This window comes from Schistocerca americana, chromosome 1 (genome assembly GCF_021461395.2).
Source record: "Schistocerca americana isolate TAMUIC-IGC-003095 chromosome 1, iqSchAmer2.1, whole genome shotgun sequence".
NCBI classification, from domain to species: Eukaryota; Metazoa; Arthropoda; class Insecta; order Orthoptera; family Acrididae; genus Schistocerca; species Schistocerca americana.
This window is the reverse complement of record NC_060119.1, coordinates 1055592511-1055613160: the sequence shown is the minus strand read 5'-3', so window position 1 is coordinate 1055613160 and position 20650 is coordinate 1055592511. Positions and strand designations below refer to the sequence as shown.

The following is a 20650-nucleotide window of genomic DNA, read 5'->3' as shown; positions in this document are numbered from 1 at the left end:
GGAAAACTGAGGGAGCTGAGGGAACTAGGAAAAACTGCCTATTAGCTTCTGTCTCGGGTTCTTCGGCCGACGTTCATCTGATGATTTTACTGAGGTTTCGCCAGCACGAGTGGCTGGCATTGGCGGCAGCGAGCTCGGCTCCAGTTCACCACTGGCAGTGGAGGGTGAAGCTTTGACAATGCCAGCCACTCGTGCTGGCGAAACGTCAGTAAAATCATCAGATGAACGTCGGCCGAAGAACCCGAGACAGAAGCCAAGCCGGCCGGAGTGGCCGACCGGTTCTAGGCATTACAGTCTGGAACCGCGCGACCGCTACGGTCGCAGGTTCGAATCCTGCCTCCGGCATGGATGTGTGTGATGTCCTTAGGTTAGTTAGGTTTAAGTAGTTCTAAGTTCTAGGGGACTGATGACCTCAGAAGTTAAGTCCCATAGTGCTCAGAGCCATTTGAACAGAAGCCAATAGGCAGTTTGTCAACAAGTGGCCACGAAAGCCTAAACAATTTTGAACTAGGAAAACTTCAAAAGCTACATTAAAATGAAAAAAAAAAATCCGCGAACATTCCCAATACGTCTACTTTTCATGTTTCACACTCAATGTAGCCAAAGTGTAAAGACCCATTTACGCTATAAATTATTACCCACAGTAAAAAATCATGTTATAAAATATCCTATGTCGGAATCTCGTGTTCTCGTAGCTCATACAGCGGACCACAAATCTCGCATTTGTAGGAGGAACCTCGTACGTTTGACAACCCGGATGCCACTACGGACGCCGATGCTCACGTGTCACGTGGACCGGAACCCGGAACCAAGGCGGGTTTGTCGCATGAAGTCCACAACCCAGCGCCGGTTTCTGCAGGCTTGACCCAACGACCGTTTCCCACCCTCTCCGTACAAAACTGGAAGCTGTATCCAGTACAGAAGATGAGTATTTCCAGCATTCAATTTATATAAAGGAGGGCCCAAATAAATACGAGGGTCACTCCAAAAGAAATGCACACTATTTTTTTTATTCTATCTTATATTCTACATGTTTGAAAGTTTTACAGGGTGTAGATACATCCTTTAGGACAATATTTTCATTCCTTCACATAATTTCCATCCCTCTCAACAGCCTTACTCCACCTTGGAACCAGCGCCTGTATACCCGCACGGTAAAATTCTGGACCAACTTGTTGGAGCCACTGTCATCATCTTCAAACCTTGTTCCACGAAAAGAGTCTTTCAGTTTTCCAAAGAAATGATAGTCACATGGAGCCAGGTCAGGACTGTAAGGCAGGTTTTTCAGTGTTGTCCATCCGAGTTTTGTGATCGCTTCGATGGTGTTTTGACTGTCACGTGGCCGTGCATTGTAGTGCAACAGCAAAACATCCTGCTTTTACCGATCTGATCGAACACGACTCAGTCGAGCTTGAAGTTTCTTCAGTGTCGTCACATATGCATCAGAATTTATGGTGGTTCCACTTGGCATGATGTACACAAGCAAGAGTCCTTCGGAATCTAAAAACATCGTAGCCATAACTTTTCCAGCAGAAGGTGTGGTTTTCAATTTTTTTTTTTTCCTTGGGTGAATTTGCATGATGCCACTCCATTGATTGGCTCTTCGTCTCGGGTGAAAAATGATGGAGCCATGTTTCATCACCTGTCACAATTCTTCCAAGAAATTCATTTCCACCATTCTCGCACTGTTCCAAAAGTTCGCTGCATACCGTTTTTCTTGTTTCTTTGTGAGCCACTGTCAGCATCCTGGGAACCCCCCTGGCACAAACCTTTTTTAACGCCAACACTTTCAGTATTCTGCAAACACTTCCTTCCCCTATCCCAACGTAGCGTGACAATTCGTTCACTGTGATGCGTCTGTCAGCAGTCACCAATTCGTTAATTCTCTGCACATTGTCTGGAGTGTGTGCAGTACGAGGTCTGCCGCTGCGAGGACAATCCTCAATATAGCCACATCCGCTTGCCCACCGACTAACTGTACTGCGATCGGCAGCAGAATCTCCATACAGCTTTTTCAATCTCTTGTGGATGTTTCCCACTGTCTCGTTTTCACAGCACAGGAATTCTATGACAGCACGTTGCTTCTGACGAACGTCAAGTGTAGCAGCCATCTTGGAGACGTGCTGTGACGGAGAGACTCACGGGAACAGGTTGAACAAGTTTGAAAACAAGCGGGAAGGATGTATCTACACACTGTAAAACTTTCACACATGCAGAATGAAAACTGTATTTTTACAAAAATAGTGTGCATTTCTTTTGGAGTGACCCTCGTATATGCGCCACAGGTGTTTAGAAGCCTGAGAGTACAAATTAATAACTAGCCGGGTGATCGATCGATCGTTCAGCATCCGGCACCCCCGTGGAACCGAAGCCCGGACGCGGTGTACCCCTAGCACCCCCCCGGTAGAGCCGCCTCTGCAATGAGATGACAAAAGACTTGGGATACCTCTTAATATCGTACCGGCCCTCCTTTCGCTTGACTTAATGGAGCAACTCGACGTGGCATGCACTCAACAACTCGTTGCAAGTCCCCTGTAGAAACATTGATCCGTGCTGCCGCCACAGCCGCCCATAAAAGCCAAAGCGTTGCTGGTGTAGAATGTCGTGCATCAACTGGCCTCTCGATTGTGTCTCATAAGTATTCGATGGGATTCATGTTGGACGATGTGGCTGGCCAAATCTTTCGCTCGAATTATCCAGAATGTTCTTCAAACCAACCGCGAACAATTGTGGCCCGGTGACATGGCGCACTGTCATCCATAAAAATTCCATCGTTGTTTGGGAACAGTCAATGGTAGGTTCAAATGAACCAGATGACCCAGTCCATTCCCTGTAAACACAGCCACACCATTATGGATCCACCAACAGCTTGCACAGTGTCTTGTTGACAACTTGGGTAAATTGAGACTCATCCGAGCAAGCCACAGTTTTCCAGATGTCTATGGCCCAACTGATATGGTCACAAGCCAAGGAGAGGTGCTGTAGGCGATGTCATGCTGTTAGCAAAGGCACTCCCGTCGATCGTCTGCTGACACAGCCCAATAACGCCAAATGTCACCGCACTGTCCCAACGGATGGATTCGTCGTATGTTCCATATTGATTTCTGCGATTATTTCACGCAGTGCTGCTTGTATGTTAATACCTGACTACTCTTTGTAAGACAAGGTTGTTGTTTATCACCAACACTGTTCAATATATGGTTCAAATGGCTCTGAGCATTATGGGACTTAACTGCTGAGGTCATCAGTCCCCTAGAACTTAGAACCACTTAAACGCAATTAACCTAAGGACATCACACACATCCATGCCCGAGGCAGGATTCGAACCTGCGACCGTATCGGTCGCGCGGTTCCAGACTGTAGCCCCTAGAACCGCTCGGCCACTCCGGCCAGCTGTTCAATATATACCTGGAGGAAATTATTAGTGAAAGTTTTGATGGAAGGAAAGGAGTTTGTATAGGGGGTCGGAGAGTGGAGTGTACAAGATTTGCAGACGAGATGGTTGTGATGGCAGAGTGTGTAAGAGAGATGGAACAAATGTTAGATGATATAAACACAAAATTAGAAGAATGCGGAATGAAGATTAACAAGAAGAAAGCGAAAAACATGGTAATTGGAGGAAAGGGGAGAAAATACCGCGTGAAAATAGGGGGAGAGGAAATGGAGCAAGTGAATAACTTCAATTACTTTGGAAGTGTAATAATATGTGTTGCTCAACAGAAATTAGGAAAAGAATTGCAATGGCAAAAGAAGGATTAAAGAGGAAACAGAAATTACTTTGTGGACCACTAAACAAAGATCTGAGGCAAAGACTTGCCAAATGTTACATCTGCGGTGTTGCACTATATGGTGCTGAGACCTGGACATTGAGGAAGGAAGATGGAAGAAGATTGGAGGCACTAGAGATGTGGATATGGAGAAGAATTGAAAAAGTGAAATGGGAAGACCGAGTTAGGAATGAAGAAGTATTAAGAAGAGTTGGAGAAGAAAGAAACATGCTGAAAGTCATCAGAAAGAGAAAACGGAACTGGATTGGATATTGTTTGAGGAGGGAATGTTTATTGAAGGAAGAAATAGAAGGAAAGATGGAGGGAAAAAGGGGAAGAGGAAAAAGAAGATATCAGATGCTGGACAGTATCAAAGAAGACAAATAAATATTCAGAAATGAAGAGACTGGTAACAGACAGACAAAAGTGGAAGAAGCTTAACCCTTGACAAGACCTGCCGTAAGGCAGAATACAATACTACTACTACTCTATGCAAACGTCCCTGCTCTCGGTCGCTAAGCAAAAAAAAAAAAAAAAAAAACTGCTGAGATTATCAGTCCCTAAGCTTACACACTACTTAACCTAAATTATCCTAAGGACAAACACAGACACCCATGCCCGAGGGAGGACTCAGACCTCCGCTGGGACCAGCCGCACAGCCCGTGACTGCAGCGCCCCTGACCGCTCGGCTAATCCCGCGCGGCTCGTCGCTAAGCGAAGGCCATCGGCAACTGCGAGAGATAATGCCTGAAATTTGGTATTCTCGGCACACTCTTGACACTGTGGATCTCGGAATACTGAATTCTTTAACGATTTCTGAAATGGAATGTCCCAAGCATCTAGCTCCACGTACCTTTCCGCATTCACAGTCTGTTATTCCCGTCATGCGGCCATGAATAGAGTTGCCATCTGTCCCAGTACATCGAGACCATTACCATTATGGGCCTTCTCGTCCCGACAGCCCAGCAAGACCCAGCTTTGTCCTGGTTTTGCGAAATACTGTTATGAGCTTGGCTCAAGTACTGAAGTAACACCACCTGTTACCGCAACATAATAAATGCAGCCCCAGTTAGTTTTATTTGTGTCGACAAATGGTTCAAATGGTTCTGAGCGCTATGAGACTCAACATCTGAGGTCATCAGTCCCCTAGACCTAACTAAACTAAGGATATCACCCACGTTCATGCCTGAAGCAGGATTCGAACCTGCGACCGTAGCGGTCACGCGGTTCCAGACTGAAGCGGCTAGAACCCCTCGGCCACATCGGCCGGCTTGTGTCGACAAGTGTATTTTGACAAGGTCGCCTCACAGATGACGTTGCAAGCTGCGTATTCTCTATCAACGATGCAAGCACCTTCTAGATCTAGCGCCATCATTCGATAAAATACCAGACTTCTCCAGTAGTACGGAGCTGGAACTATTTAAGCAGCCCGACGCGGAAGACTCGGGCAGGTCCCATTTCAATAGCGATCTGATAAGACGAGTCTTTCTAAACGTAATACGAACAACGAGTGCAAGTTGGTAATGTTTTAAGTGTTTACTGCAGATCTATAAGCCGTGAAGTATACTTCGATGACTAAAGTGCTACTGTCAACCGTATCGTATAATAAACTTACCTTATCATTGCTGCAAAAAGGTGGGAATTTGAGGAGATGGGACCTGGATAAACTGAAAGAACCAGAGGTTGTAGAGAGCTTCAGGGAGAGCATTAAGGAACGATTGACGAGAATGGGGGAAAGAAATACAGTAGAAGAAGAATGGGTAGATTTGAGAGATGAAATAGTGAAGGTACCAGAGGATCAAGTAGGTAAAAAGACGAGGGCTAATAGAAATCCTTGGGTAACAGAAGAAATATTGAATTTAATTGATGAAAGGAGAAAATATAAAAATGCAGTTAATGAAGCAGGCAAAAAGGAATACAAACGTCTCAAAAATGAGATCGACAGGAAGTGCAAAATGTCTAAGCAGGGATGGCTAGAGGACAAATGTAAGAATGTAGAGGCGCATATCACTAGGGGTAAGATAGATACTGCCTACAGGAAAATAAAAGAGACCTTTGGAGAAAAGAGAACCACTTACATGAATATCAAGAGCTCAGATTAAGCCCAGTTCTAAGTAAAGAAGTGAAAGCAGAAAGGTGGAAGGAGTATATAGAGGGTCTATACAAGGGCGATGTTCTTGAGAACAATATTATAGAAATGGAAGAGAATGTAGACGAAGATGAAATAGGAGATATGATACTGCGTGAAGAGTTTGACAGAGCTATGAAAGACCTAAGTCAAAACAAGGTCCAGGGAGTAGACAACATTCCATTAGAAATACTGACAGCTTTGAGAGAGCCAGGCCTAACAAAACTCTGCTATCTAGTGAGCAAGATGTATGAGACAGGCGAAATACCCTCAGACTTCAAGAAGAATGTAATAATCCCAATCCCCAAGAAAGCAATTGTTGACAGATGTGAAAACTACCGAACTATCAGTTTAATAAGCCACGGCTGCAAAATACTAACACGAATTCTTTACAGACAGATGGAAAAACTGGTAGAAGCCGCCCTCGGGGAAGATCAGTTTGGATTCCGTAGAAATGTTGGAACATGCGAGGTAGTACTGACCCTACGACTTATCTTAGAAAATAGATTAAGGAAAGGTAAACCTACGTATCTAGCATTTGTAGACTTGGAGAAAGCTTTTGACAATGTTGACTGGAATACTCTCTTTCCAATGCTGAAGGCAGCAGGGGTAAAATACAGGGAGCGAAATGCTATTTACAATTTGTACAGAAACCAGATGGCAGTTATAAGAGTCGAGGGGTATGAAAGGGAAGCAGTGGTTGGGAAGGGAGGGAGACAGGGTTGTAGCCTGTCCCCGATGTTATTCAATCCGCATATTGAGCAAGCAGTGAAGGAAACAAAAGAAAAATTTGGAGTAGGTTCTAAAATCCATGGAGAAGAAATAAAACTTCGAGTTTCGCCGATGACATTGTAATTCTGTCAGAGGCAGCAAAGGACCTGGAAGAGCAGCTGAACGGAATGGACAGTGTCTTGAAAGGAGGATATAAGATGAACATCAACAAAACCAAAACGAGAGTAATGGAATGTAGTCGACTTAAATCGGGTGATGCTGAGGGAATTGGGAAGAGGAGCTTGTGGCACAAGTTGACTAGAAGAAGGGATCGGTTGGTAGGACATGTTCTGAGACATCGAGGGAATACCAATTTAGTATTGTAGGGCAGCGTGGAGGGTAAAAATCGTAGAGGGAGACCAAGAGATGAATACACTAAGCAGATTAAGAAGGATGTAGGCTGCAGTAGGTACTGGGAGATGAAGAAGCTTGCACAGGATACAGTAGCATGGAGAGCTGCATCAAACCAGTCTCAGGACTGAAGACCACATCAACAACAACTGTGCACGTCGGCCGCAGTTATCCAACACTGTTGTATCACAAATCACAATGGAGCAACATCTCTAAATCAAGTGTTCAAGATATTCTCCATAATGTTTCTAAGAACAGAAATTGGTGTGTAAAGTTTGTCTTGCATTCCTTGACTCCTTGACAAACATGACGACGAGTGGGCGCTTACCGCAACATGATTGAAACGTAAATTGTGGACAACCTTTTCTTGAAAAAAATCTTGGTGGCTGACAGGATTTGAAGTTATAAATACGAACCTACTGCAAAACGATAAAGTGCAGAAATCCACATGAAGGGTTGAACGTCACAAAGAAAGGCTTTACTGGATTATTCCACGATTATGTATGAATAGCCTACGCGTTATACCAAGGGGGGAGGGGAGATTACGTAGAACACACAAAGCATTGAAACCGCATTCTTAGCGTTTCTCTATTATTTTATTAAATCAGTTTCGAAAGTGTTTGATCTGATGGGCTATTATAAAGGCAAATGCATTTTCACTAGTTGCTGGATAAATTACTGAAACCAGTTACCTATAATTCAGATCATTTTTTGGTTAAATAATTGTTTTAAAAAGACAGCAGTTGACTTTAGTCTATGTATACATCTATACTTCGACAGTCGTTTAAGGATGTGTGGTGGTGGGTTAAGCTCGAATTTCTTTGATGTGCGTAGAACGAAGTAAGAAGTTGCCTGACTTCTTGGAAGGTATTTCCTCTGTATTTTATCGATAAATTTTGCATGATGCACGACGCTCCCCTTACACGAGCAACGCCTGCCACTGAAATTTAAATGATCGGAAAAAATTCGATATGAAACCTACCGACCATGTTGCACTCAAAATTTCAAATTGTCTTAGCCACATAGCTTATTGATTGCAACTAGGACTATTGATAAAATATCGAAATATGGATTTTTTTACAAAAAATATTGACCCATATGGGCGATGTTCAATTCACCGACATATCGATATCGAAATGGCAATGTCGAGTGCCGATATTTTTATTTTGTATTATGTTCCCTCCCCCCCTTCCCCCCCCCCCCCCCCCCCATGAACCATGAACCTTGCCGCTGGTGGGGAGGCTTGCGTGCCTCAGCGATACAGATGGCCGTACCATAGGTGCAACCACAATGGCGGAGTATCTGTTGAGAGGCCAGACAAACGTGTGGATCCTAAAGAGGGGCAGCAGTAGTTGCAGGGGCGACAGTCTGGATGACTGGCTGATCTGGCGTTGTAACATTAACCAAAACGGCCTTGCTGTGCTGGTACTGCGAACGGCTGAAAGCAAGGGGAAACAGCAGCCATAATTTCCCCCGAGGGCATGCAGCTTTACTGTATGGTTATATGATGATGGCGTCCTCTTGGGTAAAATATTCTGGAAGTAAAATAGTCCCCCATTTGGATCTCCAGGCAAGGCCTACTCAGGAGGACATCGTTATCAGGGAAAACAAAACTGGCATTCTATGGGTCGGAGCGTGGAATGTCTGATCCCTTAATCGGGTAGGTAGGTTAGAAAACTTAAAAAGGGAAATAGATAGGTTAAAGTTAGATATGGTGGGGATTAGTGAAGTTAGGTGGCAGGAGGAACAAGACTTCTGGTCAGGTGAATACAGAGTTATAAATACACAATCAAATACGGGTAATGCAGGAGTTGGTTTAGGAACGAATAAAAAAAAAATAGGAGCGCTGCTATGCAACTACGAATAGCACAGTGAACACATTGCTGTAGACAAGATAGACACGAAGCCTTCGCCTACCACATTAGTAAAAGTTTATATGCCAACTAATTCGGCAGATGACGAAGAGATTGAAGAAATGTATGATGAGATAAAAGAAATTATTCATACAGTGGAGGGAGACGAGAATTTAATGGTCATGGGGGACTGGAATTCGATAGTAGGCAAAGAAAGAGAAGGAAAAGTAGTAGGTGAATATGGAATGGGGTAATGAATGAAAGAGGAATCCTCCTGGCAGCATTTTAATCATATCTAACACATGGTTAAAAATCATGAAACAAGGTTGTATACGTGGAAGAGGCCTGGAGACACTGGAAGGTTTCAGATGGATTGTATAATGGTAAGACAGAGATATAGGGACCAGATTTTAAATTGTAAGATATTTCCAGGGGCAGATGTGGACTCTGAACAGTAGATTAATGCTGAAGAAACTGCTAGAAGTTGGGAATTAAAGGAGATGGGATCTGGATAAACTGAAAGAGCCAGAGGTAGAAGAGAGTTTCAGGGAGACCACTAGGGAGCAATTGACAAGAATGGGGGGAAAGAAATACAGTAGAAGAAGAATGGGTAGCTTTGAGAGATGAAATAGTGAAGGCAGCAGAGGATCAAGTAGGTAAAAAGACAAGGGCTAGTAGAAATCCTTGGGTAACAGAAGAGATATTGAATCAAATGACGAAACGAGAAAATATAAAAATGCAGTAAATGAAGTAGACAAAAAGGAGATTGACAGGAAGTGCAAAATGGCTAAATAGAGTTGTAAGGACGTAGAGGCATATATCACTAGGGGTAAAATAGATACTGCTTACAGGAAAAGAGAACCTCTTGTATGAATATCAAGAGCTCTGATGGAAAACCAGTTCTAAGCAAAGAACGAAATCAGAAAGGTGGAAGGAATATATAGAGGGTCTGTACAAGGGCGATGTACTTGAGGACAATATTATGGAAATGGAAGAGGATGTAGATGGAGATGAAATAGGAGATATGATACTGCGTGAAGAGTTTGACAGAGCACTGAAAGACCTAAGTCGAAACAAGGCCGCGAGAGTAGACAACATTCAATTATAACTACTTATGGCCTTGGGAGGGCCAGCCCTGACAAAACTCTACCATCTGCTGGGCAAGATGTATGAGACAGGCGAAATAACCTCAGACTTCAAGAAGAATATAATAACCCCAATCCCAAAGAAAGCAGGTGTTGAGAGATGTGAAAATTACTGAACTATCAGTTTAATGAGCCACGGCTGCAAAATACTAACACGAATTCTTTACAGACGAATGGAAAAACTGGTAGAAGCCGATCTCGGGGGAAGATCAGTTTGGATTCCGTAGAAATGTTGGAACATGTGAGGCAGTACTGACCCTACGACTTATCTTAGAAAATAGATTAAGGAAAGGTAAACCAACGTATCTAGCATTTTTAGACTTAGAGAAAGCTTTTGACAATTTTGACTGGAATACTTTCTTTCAAATTCTGAAGGTGGCAGGGGTAAAATACAAGGAACGAAAGGCTATTTACAATTTGTAGAGAAAGCAGATGGCAGTTATAAAAGTTGAGGGGCATGAAAGGGAAGCAGTGGTTGGGAAGGGAGTGAGACAGGGTTGTAGCCAATCTCCGATGGTTTTCAATCTGTACATTGAGCAAGCAGTAAAGGAAACAAAAGAAAAATTCGGAGTAGGAATTAAAATCCATGGAGAAGAAATAAAAACTATGAGGTTCGCCGATGACATTGTAATTCTGTCGGAGACAGCAAAGGACCTGGAAGAGCAGCTGAACGGAGTGGACAGTGTCTTGAAAGGAGTGTATAAGAGGAACATCAACAAAGCAAAACGACGATAATGGGATGCAGTCGAACAAAATCGGGTGATTCTGAGGGAATTACATTAGGAAATGCGACGCTTAAAGTAGTAAATGAGTTTTGCTATTTGGGGAGCAAAATAACTGAAGATGGTCGAAGTAGAGAGGATATAAATGTAGACTGGCAATGGCAAGGAAAGCGTTTCTGAAGAAGGGAAATTTGTTATCATCGAGTATAGATTTACGTGTCAGGAAGTCGTTTCTGAAAGTATTTGTATGGAGTGTAGCCATGTAAAGATGTGAAACATGGATGATAAATAGTTTAGACAAGAAAAGAATAGAAACTTTCGAAATGTGGTGCTACAGAAGAATGCTGAAGATTAGATGGGTAGATCACATAACTAATGAGGAGGTACTGAATGGAATAGGGGAGAAGAGGAATTTGTGGTACAAGTTGACTAGAAAAAGGAATCGGTTGGTAGGACATGTTCTGAGGCATCAAGGGATCACCAATTTAGTACTGGAGGGCAGCGTGGAGGGTTAACACCATAGAGGGAGACGAAGAGATGAGATGAATAAGCTTGCGCAGGGTAGAGTACCATGGAGGGTTGCATAAAAACCAGTCTCTGGACTGAAGACCACAACAACATCATTGTCTTCGCAATTTTCGCTAAATATTTGTAATCGTTCTATTGAAATTGTATTAGAAAGTAATTTTATTTTCAATGTGTGAAGAAGTCTTACTCTTTTTTGAGCGTTCATTACGTCTAATCTTTAACTTTGACCGTGTGAAGCAAGTATACGTGGTACAAAGAAGTCCGACTGCACTGGCGGGATGGGTGAGTGGGTGGCAGTGTGAATGTAATAACAAGATATCCGATGTGAAGAAATAGCATACCAGTTGCGTTTAAAACAGTTTTTGAGACAACTAGTGCGCTATTTCTTCACACTGGCTTTCTTCAAAAATAGTTGCTGAGTATGATGATTAAAAATCTGAATGACAAGATTGGTCTTTGCGGTGGGCGTAAACGTGTGAGAGGAATCGCTGATGTAATCGACGCTCGGCGCTACCAACAGAAACTACAACGTTTAACTTCAGCATGTAATTTTGACACGACAACTGCTACTTCGTTGACGCTTCAGAACTGAAAAAAATAGAGAAGTCGACATGAAGTGTTCCGGACAAATCGGATATGTGACGAAACAGATCGACTGCCCCATCGGACACCTTATATTGTGCCACTTACATGCAGTTACCATTGTTAGAAAAGTGTTTATTGCCAACCGTGAACGTGCATCTTTTTCCTTTCAATCCTTGCTCTAAGATGGATAAGAAGGCAGCTACCACTGATGTACAGAATATCTAATAATAAATCAATACCTAAGTATACAGCTCTAAAAACGACAGTATATTCACAATGTGAAGCCGATATTTGTATAGGTAGGTAAGTAGATATTTTTTCCGTCGACATATCAATATCTTTCTTTGATGAAATGACGGTCGATAATGTCATTAATATAGGTATAACGAATTCCCGATATTTTTAAAAATAGCAACAGTCCTAGTTGGAACTGCCTTTCGCATTTTGGTTATACATCATTTTCAAAGGCACTTTTAAAAGTCTTCATATTAAAAACTCTGCGTGTACTGAACTATGGGTCCATAGAACCTAGTCATCTGTCGTGAGCAACAGACAGTGCAAACTAATAATTATTAGTACATTATCGGTATTCATTTTCATTAGTCATAATGTTTCTGTCTTCCATTGATTCTTTTACAAGTTTTACGTGTTCATTGGACCCATCATGTGTTAAGCAGTCTTTGTTATCTGTTCGTTTACTTTGTAGAATGGAGAGCAAAGCTTTGTCAAATTTCGTAAGCATCGTTTTCATGCTGCTCGTCTTTGTTACCACACCGTAGAAGCAGTACACAGTATACTACAGTCACTATAACACAACAGAAAACGCAAGTGACGCATGAAAAGCCCGCATTTACACGAAATACGGGAACGTCATGGGCTTTTAATTACATAGTTATAATCATATAAAATCGTTTCTTCAAACCCTGTCGCGCACAGTCGCCCAAAAAGAGTTTTCATCACACATTAACCGTAGAGATCGGAAAATTACGAAATTGCCCAGAAAATGTTGTTTTGAACATATTCCCCCAGTTGGCTAGGACATTGTTGTTAACTGCCTTGAACTCACATTGCTGCCCTTCGAAAATCAACAGTGTCGTTAATGACGCCTTCAACGACATTTTCCGTATTTACGTCGTTGTGAATATTGTTTCTGAGGAATCTCATAAAATATATATCGCTAAGAAAGTGGAAAAAAAGAATCCTAATCATACTATCGTTGATCGTTTCAACTGACTGGTAACCAAGGTAATGTATGGCAGATTTGAAAGTAATGTATTTTATGCAACATTGTTACCTGTCTGAGGCGTGGCACTCCAAGCACCTTATTTTCGTTTAACACCTTTCTGTCTTGCCCTGCTATTTCCGCTTTCGTTGTGGTAATTATGGAACTCCGGTAGAGGCCTTCAATCATTGGGTTTTCCAGAAACTTGAAATATAAGAATTTCTTGATTAGCAACGATTAGTGAGTATTTGTAGCTACTGATACGTTGAAAGTATTTTCCTTACCCCCCAGAAATGACGCATTGTTGTCACACCATCAAATGTAACTATTCTTGTATTGTTCCCTATTGAAAAAGGAGTCTGTAGAAACAGAAGCGACAGAAGCTCCGTGTAATAGTACGCTGACCGATTCACAGCACCGATCGTCACTACAAGTAGGAGGTAATTAAAGAACTGTTATTTATTCATAATACATATAAATATAAGCACACCGAACAAAGAATTAGTCACCCCGGGAGGCATCTCGTTAATGCTGTGTAACACCGAACAAGAGAGCCCACAAGTTTCTTGAGTTGGTAGTTCCCAGCGGAAGCGTTTCATTGATGATTAGACCCATAGAAATACCAAGCTGCGATGTTGATTGATACCAAATAGTCCTAGTTTTTTATGGAATTAACATCGTGTGATTTAAATGGCCAGCCGAGGAGCAACAGGGCGCCCAAATGTTCGTCAAACAAGATACGCAACACGTTCAACACTGTGTACATGACCGTTGTCATCTTGGAAGATGGGAATGTCCACAGCATAATCTTCATGAAAATGTAGAAGAAAGGGCAGCACTTGGCCATCGAAAATATTGAAGTAAACATCCTGGTTCATGAAACTTCCTGAGAGATTAAAACTGTGTGCCAGACCGGGACTCGAACTCGGGACCTCTACCTTTCGCTGGCAACTGTTCTAGTTATGCAATGTTCGCAGAAGAGCTTCTGTGAAGTTGGGAAGGTAGGAGGCGAGGTAGTGCCAAAATTGAAGCTGCGAGGACGGGTCGTGCGTCGTGTTTGGGTCCAGTTTTAATTTGTCAGGAGGTTTCATATCAGCGCACACTATGCTGCAGAGTGAAAATTTCATTCCGAATACATCCTGGTTCACGTTCACGGTATTCTAAACGAGTGCACGAAAAACACCATTTTGTTTTAGGTGGCGAGAGAGGTCAGCCATGCCCGCACTAGCATGTTGACCACAAAAATTTCTACTTTCACCTCTGCATTTGTTAGTTATTCGAATCATGGAGATCACTGGAGGTGGAATTGTAATGCTGTCCATAAGTCTGGTTGAGATTACCGACTGATATGGGCCCATCAAAAGACAATAGTGGACATAAACATACGAAGAAATCGCGGGTTTAGGGCAGAGGGAAAATGTACGTTGGAAGCGCCGTGGGAAAAAACCCCTGCGCCAGTGTATATGGGTATTAAGGATAGTAGTCTTCTTGCATGCTATCTGTGACAGATCATGCAAGGATAGATTATGTTAGTAGCGGTATCATATAGCTCGATACCAGTGTCATAGCCTGCTGCTTGTCATAAATAGGTCATTGCTCAAAGGTTAGCCGCATTTGGATATTGAAATGAATCGATGGTAACAAGTGAAAAAATGTGCCAGACCGGGAAACGAATACAGATTTTCCGATTAACGCGAGCGGTCGGCTTCACAATTTCGGATATCCGTGCACACTTTCTATTCGGCCCAAATTCCCAGCCTGTTGCACACCTACCTACGAACCTCTCACTTGACATTTCAGGTTCCCACGGGACATCGGGCTTGGTGTGAATCTTTGTTCGTCTCACCTTATATATCCGGGAGAAGAGACGCCTTATGTGATCTAGCGGCCACACAAATACCATTCAAAGGTTTTCATGACACACACACACACACACACACACACACACACACACACACAAAGTGCAAAGACTTCATTGTCATTGATTTATTTCAATTCCTAATTGCGGCTAATCTAAGCGAAACCTTTGAATAGTATTTGTATGTCCTCTGGATCAAACAAGGTATGTGTTCTTTCGGTAATGCCAAAAGAACAGACGCAACATACATATATCAATAGGGTGTCGACGACCAGTGGTCCTGTCTTTCAGTGCCTATGAACATCATGACCGATCTCATACGGAAATCAGGAACTGTGAGTAAAGGGTTCAGGAGTAGTTTGTAATAGGTTGTAATTTGGGTCGGATGGCAAGTGTGTTTTCTTGGCCGAAATGGTTAAGGTGATTGCTCGACTTAAGCGAGAAATCAAAGTTTGTGTCCCGCTCCCGGACAAATTTTCAAATGTTACCATTGATTCATTGCAATCCCCAAATGCAGCTAACGCCATTAAAACCTTTGGGCAATGTATTGTACGGTCCCTGGATGAAATAAGGTATCTGTCAGAATCTGTGCGGCAGTGTCAATAGCTGCTGCGCCTCCCCCCCCCCTCCCCCACACACACACCACAAGTTCCCCCTCCGATGTACTGGGCGCAGCAGAACGCCCAGGTGTGGCTGACTTTGCAGCTTCGTAGCTGCGCTGATGGAGCTCCTTGACCGCATAGTGGCACCACTCTTCTATCGTTGCTGTTGGCGATAGGTGGTTGTGCGTTGGCGTTTAAACGATCCTCGGGTGGTGGACGACGTACCTGAGCCATGCGAGCCCTACCGTCACTAGTTCGACCTACTCCTTGTCAGTTGCCACCACTGGGAAGCTGTCTTACACGTTCTGTGTTAAGGCCTCCGTGGTGCTTCCAAAACATCACAGAACCACATCAGGCCTGAACTACACCGTCTACACACATCGGGTTAGAAGACTTATTGGACAGTCAGTGCACTCGACATCTTACATTTGAGAAAAGTCTGTTGAATCTTGTGGTCTAGTGGTAAAGTGCGTGTCTGGAAACTGAGAAGCCATGGGATCGAAACTCGGCCGGACTAAGGAAAATTTCAGGCTGCCTGAAGTAGACTTCACGTCTCAACGATGAGGGTAGTCTCCAGGTACAGCATGTAATTCGGATTCCACGTTAAAAAAAATATGGGTCCCTTTCCCCAGTTAAATAAGGATGATAGATAGAAACACACAAGTCGCTGAAGTGGCGTCCAATTGAAAGACTGGCATTTAGTCACTGGATTATTATTATTATTATTATTTGAAGCATGACTCTTTGGATCACACTACAAGCCTTCAGTCAGCTACTGTCCAGTGGTCTGTGTTGTCGGACCCAATGAAGACGTACTGCTCGATGTACTGCTGTGAACAATGGCATTATGATGGATAGCTGACTCTAGATGTCAACTGCATACAGTTCCCTTCGCAGTGTTTGGTTGAGACGGATTGCATTGACAATGCATGACACTCGTCTCCATTCCCTACTGGTTAAAATCTTTTTGGATCAGTGCTGTGATGTCATCCTACATGGCTGTAAATGGTAGGCAATGCCTTGTGGACTCGTTTGGTAGTCCGCTTTAATACATTAACGTACAGGCCCACTTCATTAACAGTGTGATCAAGGACATGTTTATTCCACAGCTCGTGGTCTAGTGGTTAGGGCTGCTGCCTCTGGATCACTGGGTCCCAGGTTCGATTCCTGGCGGGGATGGGGATTTTCTCTGCCCAGGGACTGGGTGTTTGTGTTGTCCTCATCATTTCATCATCATCATCATTCGTGACAGAGCTTAGTTTGGACTGTGTAAAAATTAAACTGTGTAAAAATTGGGAATTTGTGCTGATGACCATGCAGTTGAGCGCCCCACAAACCAAAACGTCTTGGACTTGTTTAAACACGATATCATTTTTCCGCTGTTCTGTCACGTCTCCACCCATCTTACTCCATTGATTACATACAGCCGACTGGCACATACTCACCGCTTCGTTACCATGACTTACACCAACGTTGGTGGGTCCTATGACTGTCTTGTGTCAGTTATAGCCCATCTACAGCACCCAAAAGCGAACAGTGTGCTCTGTTAAGGGGGTAACTAACATTTTGTCCAGTGAGCTTATTTCTACCATAAAATTTTTATCTACTAAACGAAAATATCTTGTGGTTAATTTGACCAAGTACATAACACAGCCACAGGTAATCACAGCTTTTCATACAGTATCATAAATACTAGCAAGGGGAACACTCCCAAAATACTGAACAGATAGTCAGATGGCTACGAAGTCTTTCGCGACGTATTTCTTGAATAAAAATCTCTCGGTGTACATGCCACGTCAATTTTTGCCGTGAACTATTTTTTTTTCTTTATTGTATTTCAAATCCCCATCGGGGCGGGCTGGCAGCAGCATATGCGCTGCTCTTCAGCCGAAAGACATAGAACAAACAATAGAAGACATTTAAAAATAACAAAGGAGAGAATATGGTGAACATAGATATAAAAAGGGGGGAACATCATGGAAGGCAATAGACAAAAAAAGGGGCGACTGTAAAATGGAGCTTAAAAACTGTTTAAAAGTAGCACACACGAAAGAACACAAGGCACAGTATGACTAGAGCATAAAAAGCATCGACAGATGGCGTAGCACATAACAAACACTGACGGCGAACCTCAAGGCAGTACACAATTAAAATCACACCTCTTGACGCACAGGAGAAACAGCACTAAACACAACACTGACGTGGCACACTGATGATGATCAAAATAAAGGATCTGCCAGGCGCAAGGAGATGAGGGAGACCGGAAGAAGGGAGGGAGGGGAAGAGAGGGGGGAGATGGGTGGGGGCGCGCTGAAGAGGGCCGCGTAGGGAGGGATGTGGGAAGGAAAGAGGCAAGTATGGGGTGCAGGGTCTCAGGGGGGACGGGAAGGAGGAAAATCCGCTCTGGGAGAAGGAGGGGAGAGGAGAAAGGGGGCCCTGGGGAGGGGGGGGGGGAACAAGGCCAGGTTATAGTTGGAAGGAAGGGTAGATGTCATGGCGAAGTTCGTCATCCGGGAGAGTGAGGCGCTGGAAATTGCCCTGATGAAGGAGATGGATGGTGTGGAGGTGGAGAGAGGGAGGGATACAGCGATAGAGGCGCGGCAACGGGCGGGGGGTGGAGAGGATGGAGGAAACCAGAGGGTGGGGGGGGATCAAGCCTGCGGACAATGTAAAGGATGCGAAGATATTGGAGCAACAGGAGGAGGTGGAGGAAGCGGATCAGTTCATACAGGAGCCGTGTGGGGGAAGGAAGGCAGATACTGAAGGCAAGGTGGAGCACATGGCGTTCTAGGATTTGGAAGGCCTTGTAAAAGCGGGTGGGGGCGGAGATCCAGGCAACACTGGCACAACAGAGGATGGGACGGATGAGGGATTTGTAGTTGTGGAGAATGGTAGAAGGATGCAATCCTCATGTCCGGCCAGACAGGAGTTTCAGAAGGCGGAGGCGGGAATGGGCTTTCTGCTGGACGGTCTGGAGATGAGGGGTCCAGGTGAGGTGTCGGTCGAGGGTGAGGCCAAGGTATCTCAGGGTGGGGGTGTGCTGGATGGGACGACCATAAAGGGTGAGGTAGAAATCATGGAGGCGAAAGGAGCGAGTGGTGTGGCCTATGATGATTGCCTGGGTTTTGGAGTGGTTGAGACGGAGGAACCACTGGTTACACCAAGTGGTGAACTGGTTAAGGTGGGTTTGGAGGGTACGTTGGGACCATTGAAGGGTAGGACAGAGAGCCAGGAAGGCGGTGTCATCAACATATGTCGTGAACTAGCGAGGCTCCTACTTTTATATGCAAAGGACGGCTTCTGATTGGCTGGAATACGTCATAGCAACAGCGATATGGCGCGTAGTGAAGTGGTACCCTCTACTTCCATAGATGTAGTTTCTATCCCGCATTGCTTGCAGCGCCATCCCTTGAATCAGGAGGTAAAGTGCGGGAAGTTTTTCTCTGCGATTTTTCTTTATCCAGTGCACTCTTCCAAGTGTTGCTAAGTGCATAGCTGTTGTCTCTGTTAAAGTTATTATCGCTAAGTCTAATTTCGCATGCTTCCCGGATCACAGAGTCCCAGTAATTCGATACGTGGGCTATTACTCTGGTTTCTTCAAATAAAATCTTATGCTTGTTAACCAGGCTATGTTCAGCCACCGCTGATTTTTCCAAATACCTGTATTTCAGGTGGCGCTGGTGCTCGATGCAGCGGTCGGCAACGGTTCTTACAGACTGGCCCACGTAATTCTTGCCGCATTCGCAAGGAATAGTATAAATTCCCGGCACTCTTAAGCCGAGACTATCTTTGACTGGTCTCAACATTTCCTTAATTTTCCTAGCCTTGCCTCTTTAGGACTCTGCCTATCTTGCTTGTTGTAGCACCGCAAAAGGAAGCCGCGCTATGTGTTGGTCCTCTTCTTGTATATGGCCGGCATCGTGTCTTACTTTCTTGGACAATACTGATTTAATTTCACCGGCAGAATAACCATTCCTCTTGAAAACAGTCGTCAAATGGTTAATCTCTGGACCGACGTGGTCCTTGTCGGAAATAGTCCTGGCTCTGTGTACTGAAGTATTCAGCATAGCTCTCTTCTGAGATGGATGATGGAAGCAGATATAAGTCTGTATGCGTTGGCTTCCTGTACACAGAATGGCCCAGTCGTCCATCCGGCTTTCGCTCAACCAACACATCTAAAAACTTCCCGCACTTTACCTCCTGATTCAAGGGATGGCGCTGCAAGCAACGCGGGATAGAAACTACATCTATGGAAGTAGAGGGCACCATTTCACTACGCGCCATATCGTTGTTGCTATGACGTATTCCAGCCAATCAGAAGCCGTCCTTTGCATATAAAAGTATGAGCCTCGCTAGTTCACGTCAGTCAGTTTTAGCCCTGACGACGACCATGGAGGTAGTGGTCGAAAACTTGGAGTTTTATCCTGAATTGACGTGGCGTGCACACCGAGTGATTTTTATTCAAGATAGTCAGTCAAATACAAACCGTTCCTATGGAATAAAAGTAAACGCAGAGTAGCAGTATTAGATTTAATGTTCTTAACATACGTAAATGAGTGTCTTGAGCACGCCAATTGGTAAAAGGACTCCTGTTGTTCAGTTGTGAATGTTTGAGAATGGCCTAAGAGCCGAAATCGGTCGCGTAAATCATCTTGGTGCAACTACAGCTGCATTTAATAAAACAATAAAAATATGTAAATCATGTGCAGAAGACGATACTGGAAATTTCTAAAATCTAATACATGATGACAGAGTTGATATACAGACCATTGAATCAAAATTGATCACATGAAACACAACTAATTTGATAGCTGAATATATTTGTAATATCTTTACTGCTAACACAAACTCTTAAACTTATAAAAATAAACATTCTGTAATCAAAAACAACTGCTAGTGACAGAAACAGATATTACTGGTCTTGCACTAAATACACGCCAAATGTAAAATATCTTGCGCCATACGGATAATAAACTAAATTGGTATCAACAACTGGCAGGCTGACAGAAGAGCCATTTCATATTGATCTGCATGCAGGAATGTTATTCATGCTTTAGGCAAAAAATGTTACGTGATTTTGCATTCACTTACTAAAGTTCAGTCTACGAAATAATTTTA

General features: G+C 43.6%; 1 protein-coding gene across 1 annotated transcript in view; it reads right to left on the bottom strand.

Annotated features, from left to right (window-relative positions):
• LOC124596256 (polycystin-2-like) overlaps positions 1-20650 on the bottom strand; it is a 74976-nt gene that overhangs the window by 33643 nt on the left and 20683 nt on the right. The window contains exons 4-5 of the mRNA XM_047135333.1: positions 13357-13524; positions 13145-13276 (exon numbers count right to left, since the gene is read on the bottom strand). Of these exons, the coding sequence (XP_046991289.1) occupies positions 13145-13276; positions 13357-13524 (300 nt within the window). The remainder of the gene's footprint in view (positions 1-13144; positions 13277-13356; positions 13525-20650) is intronic.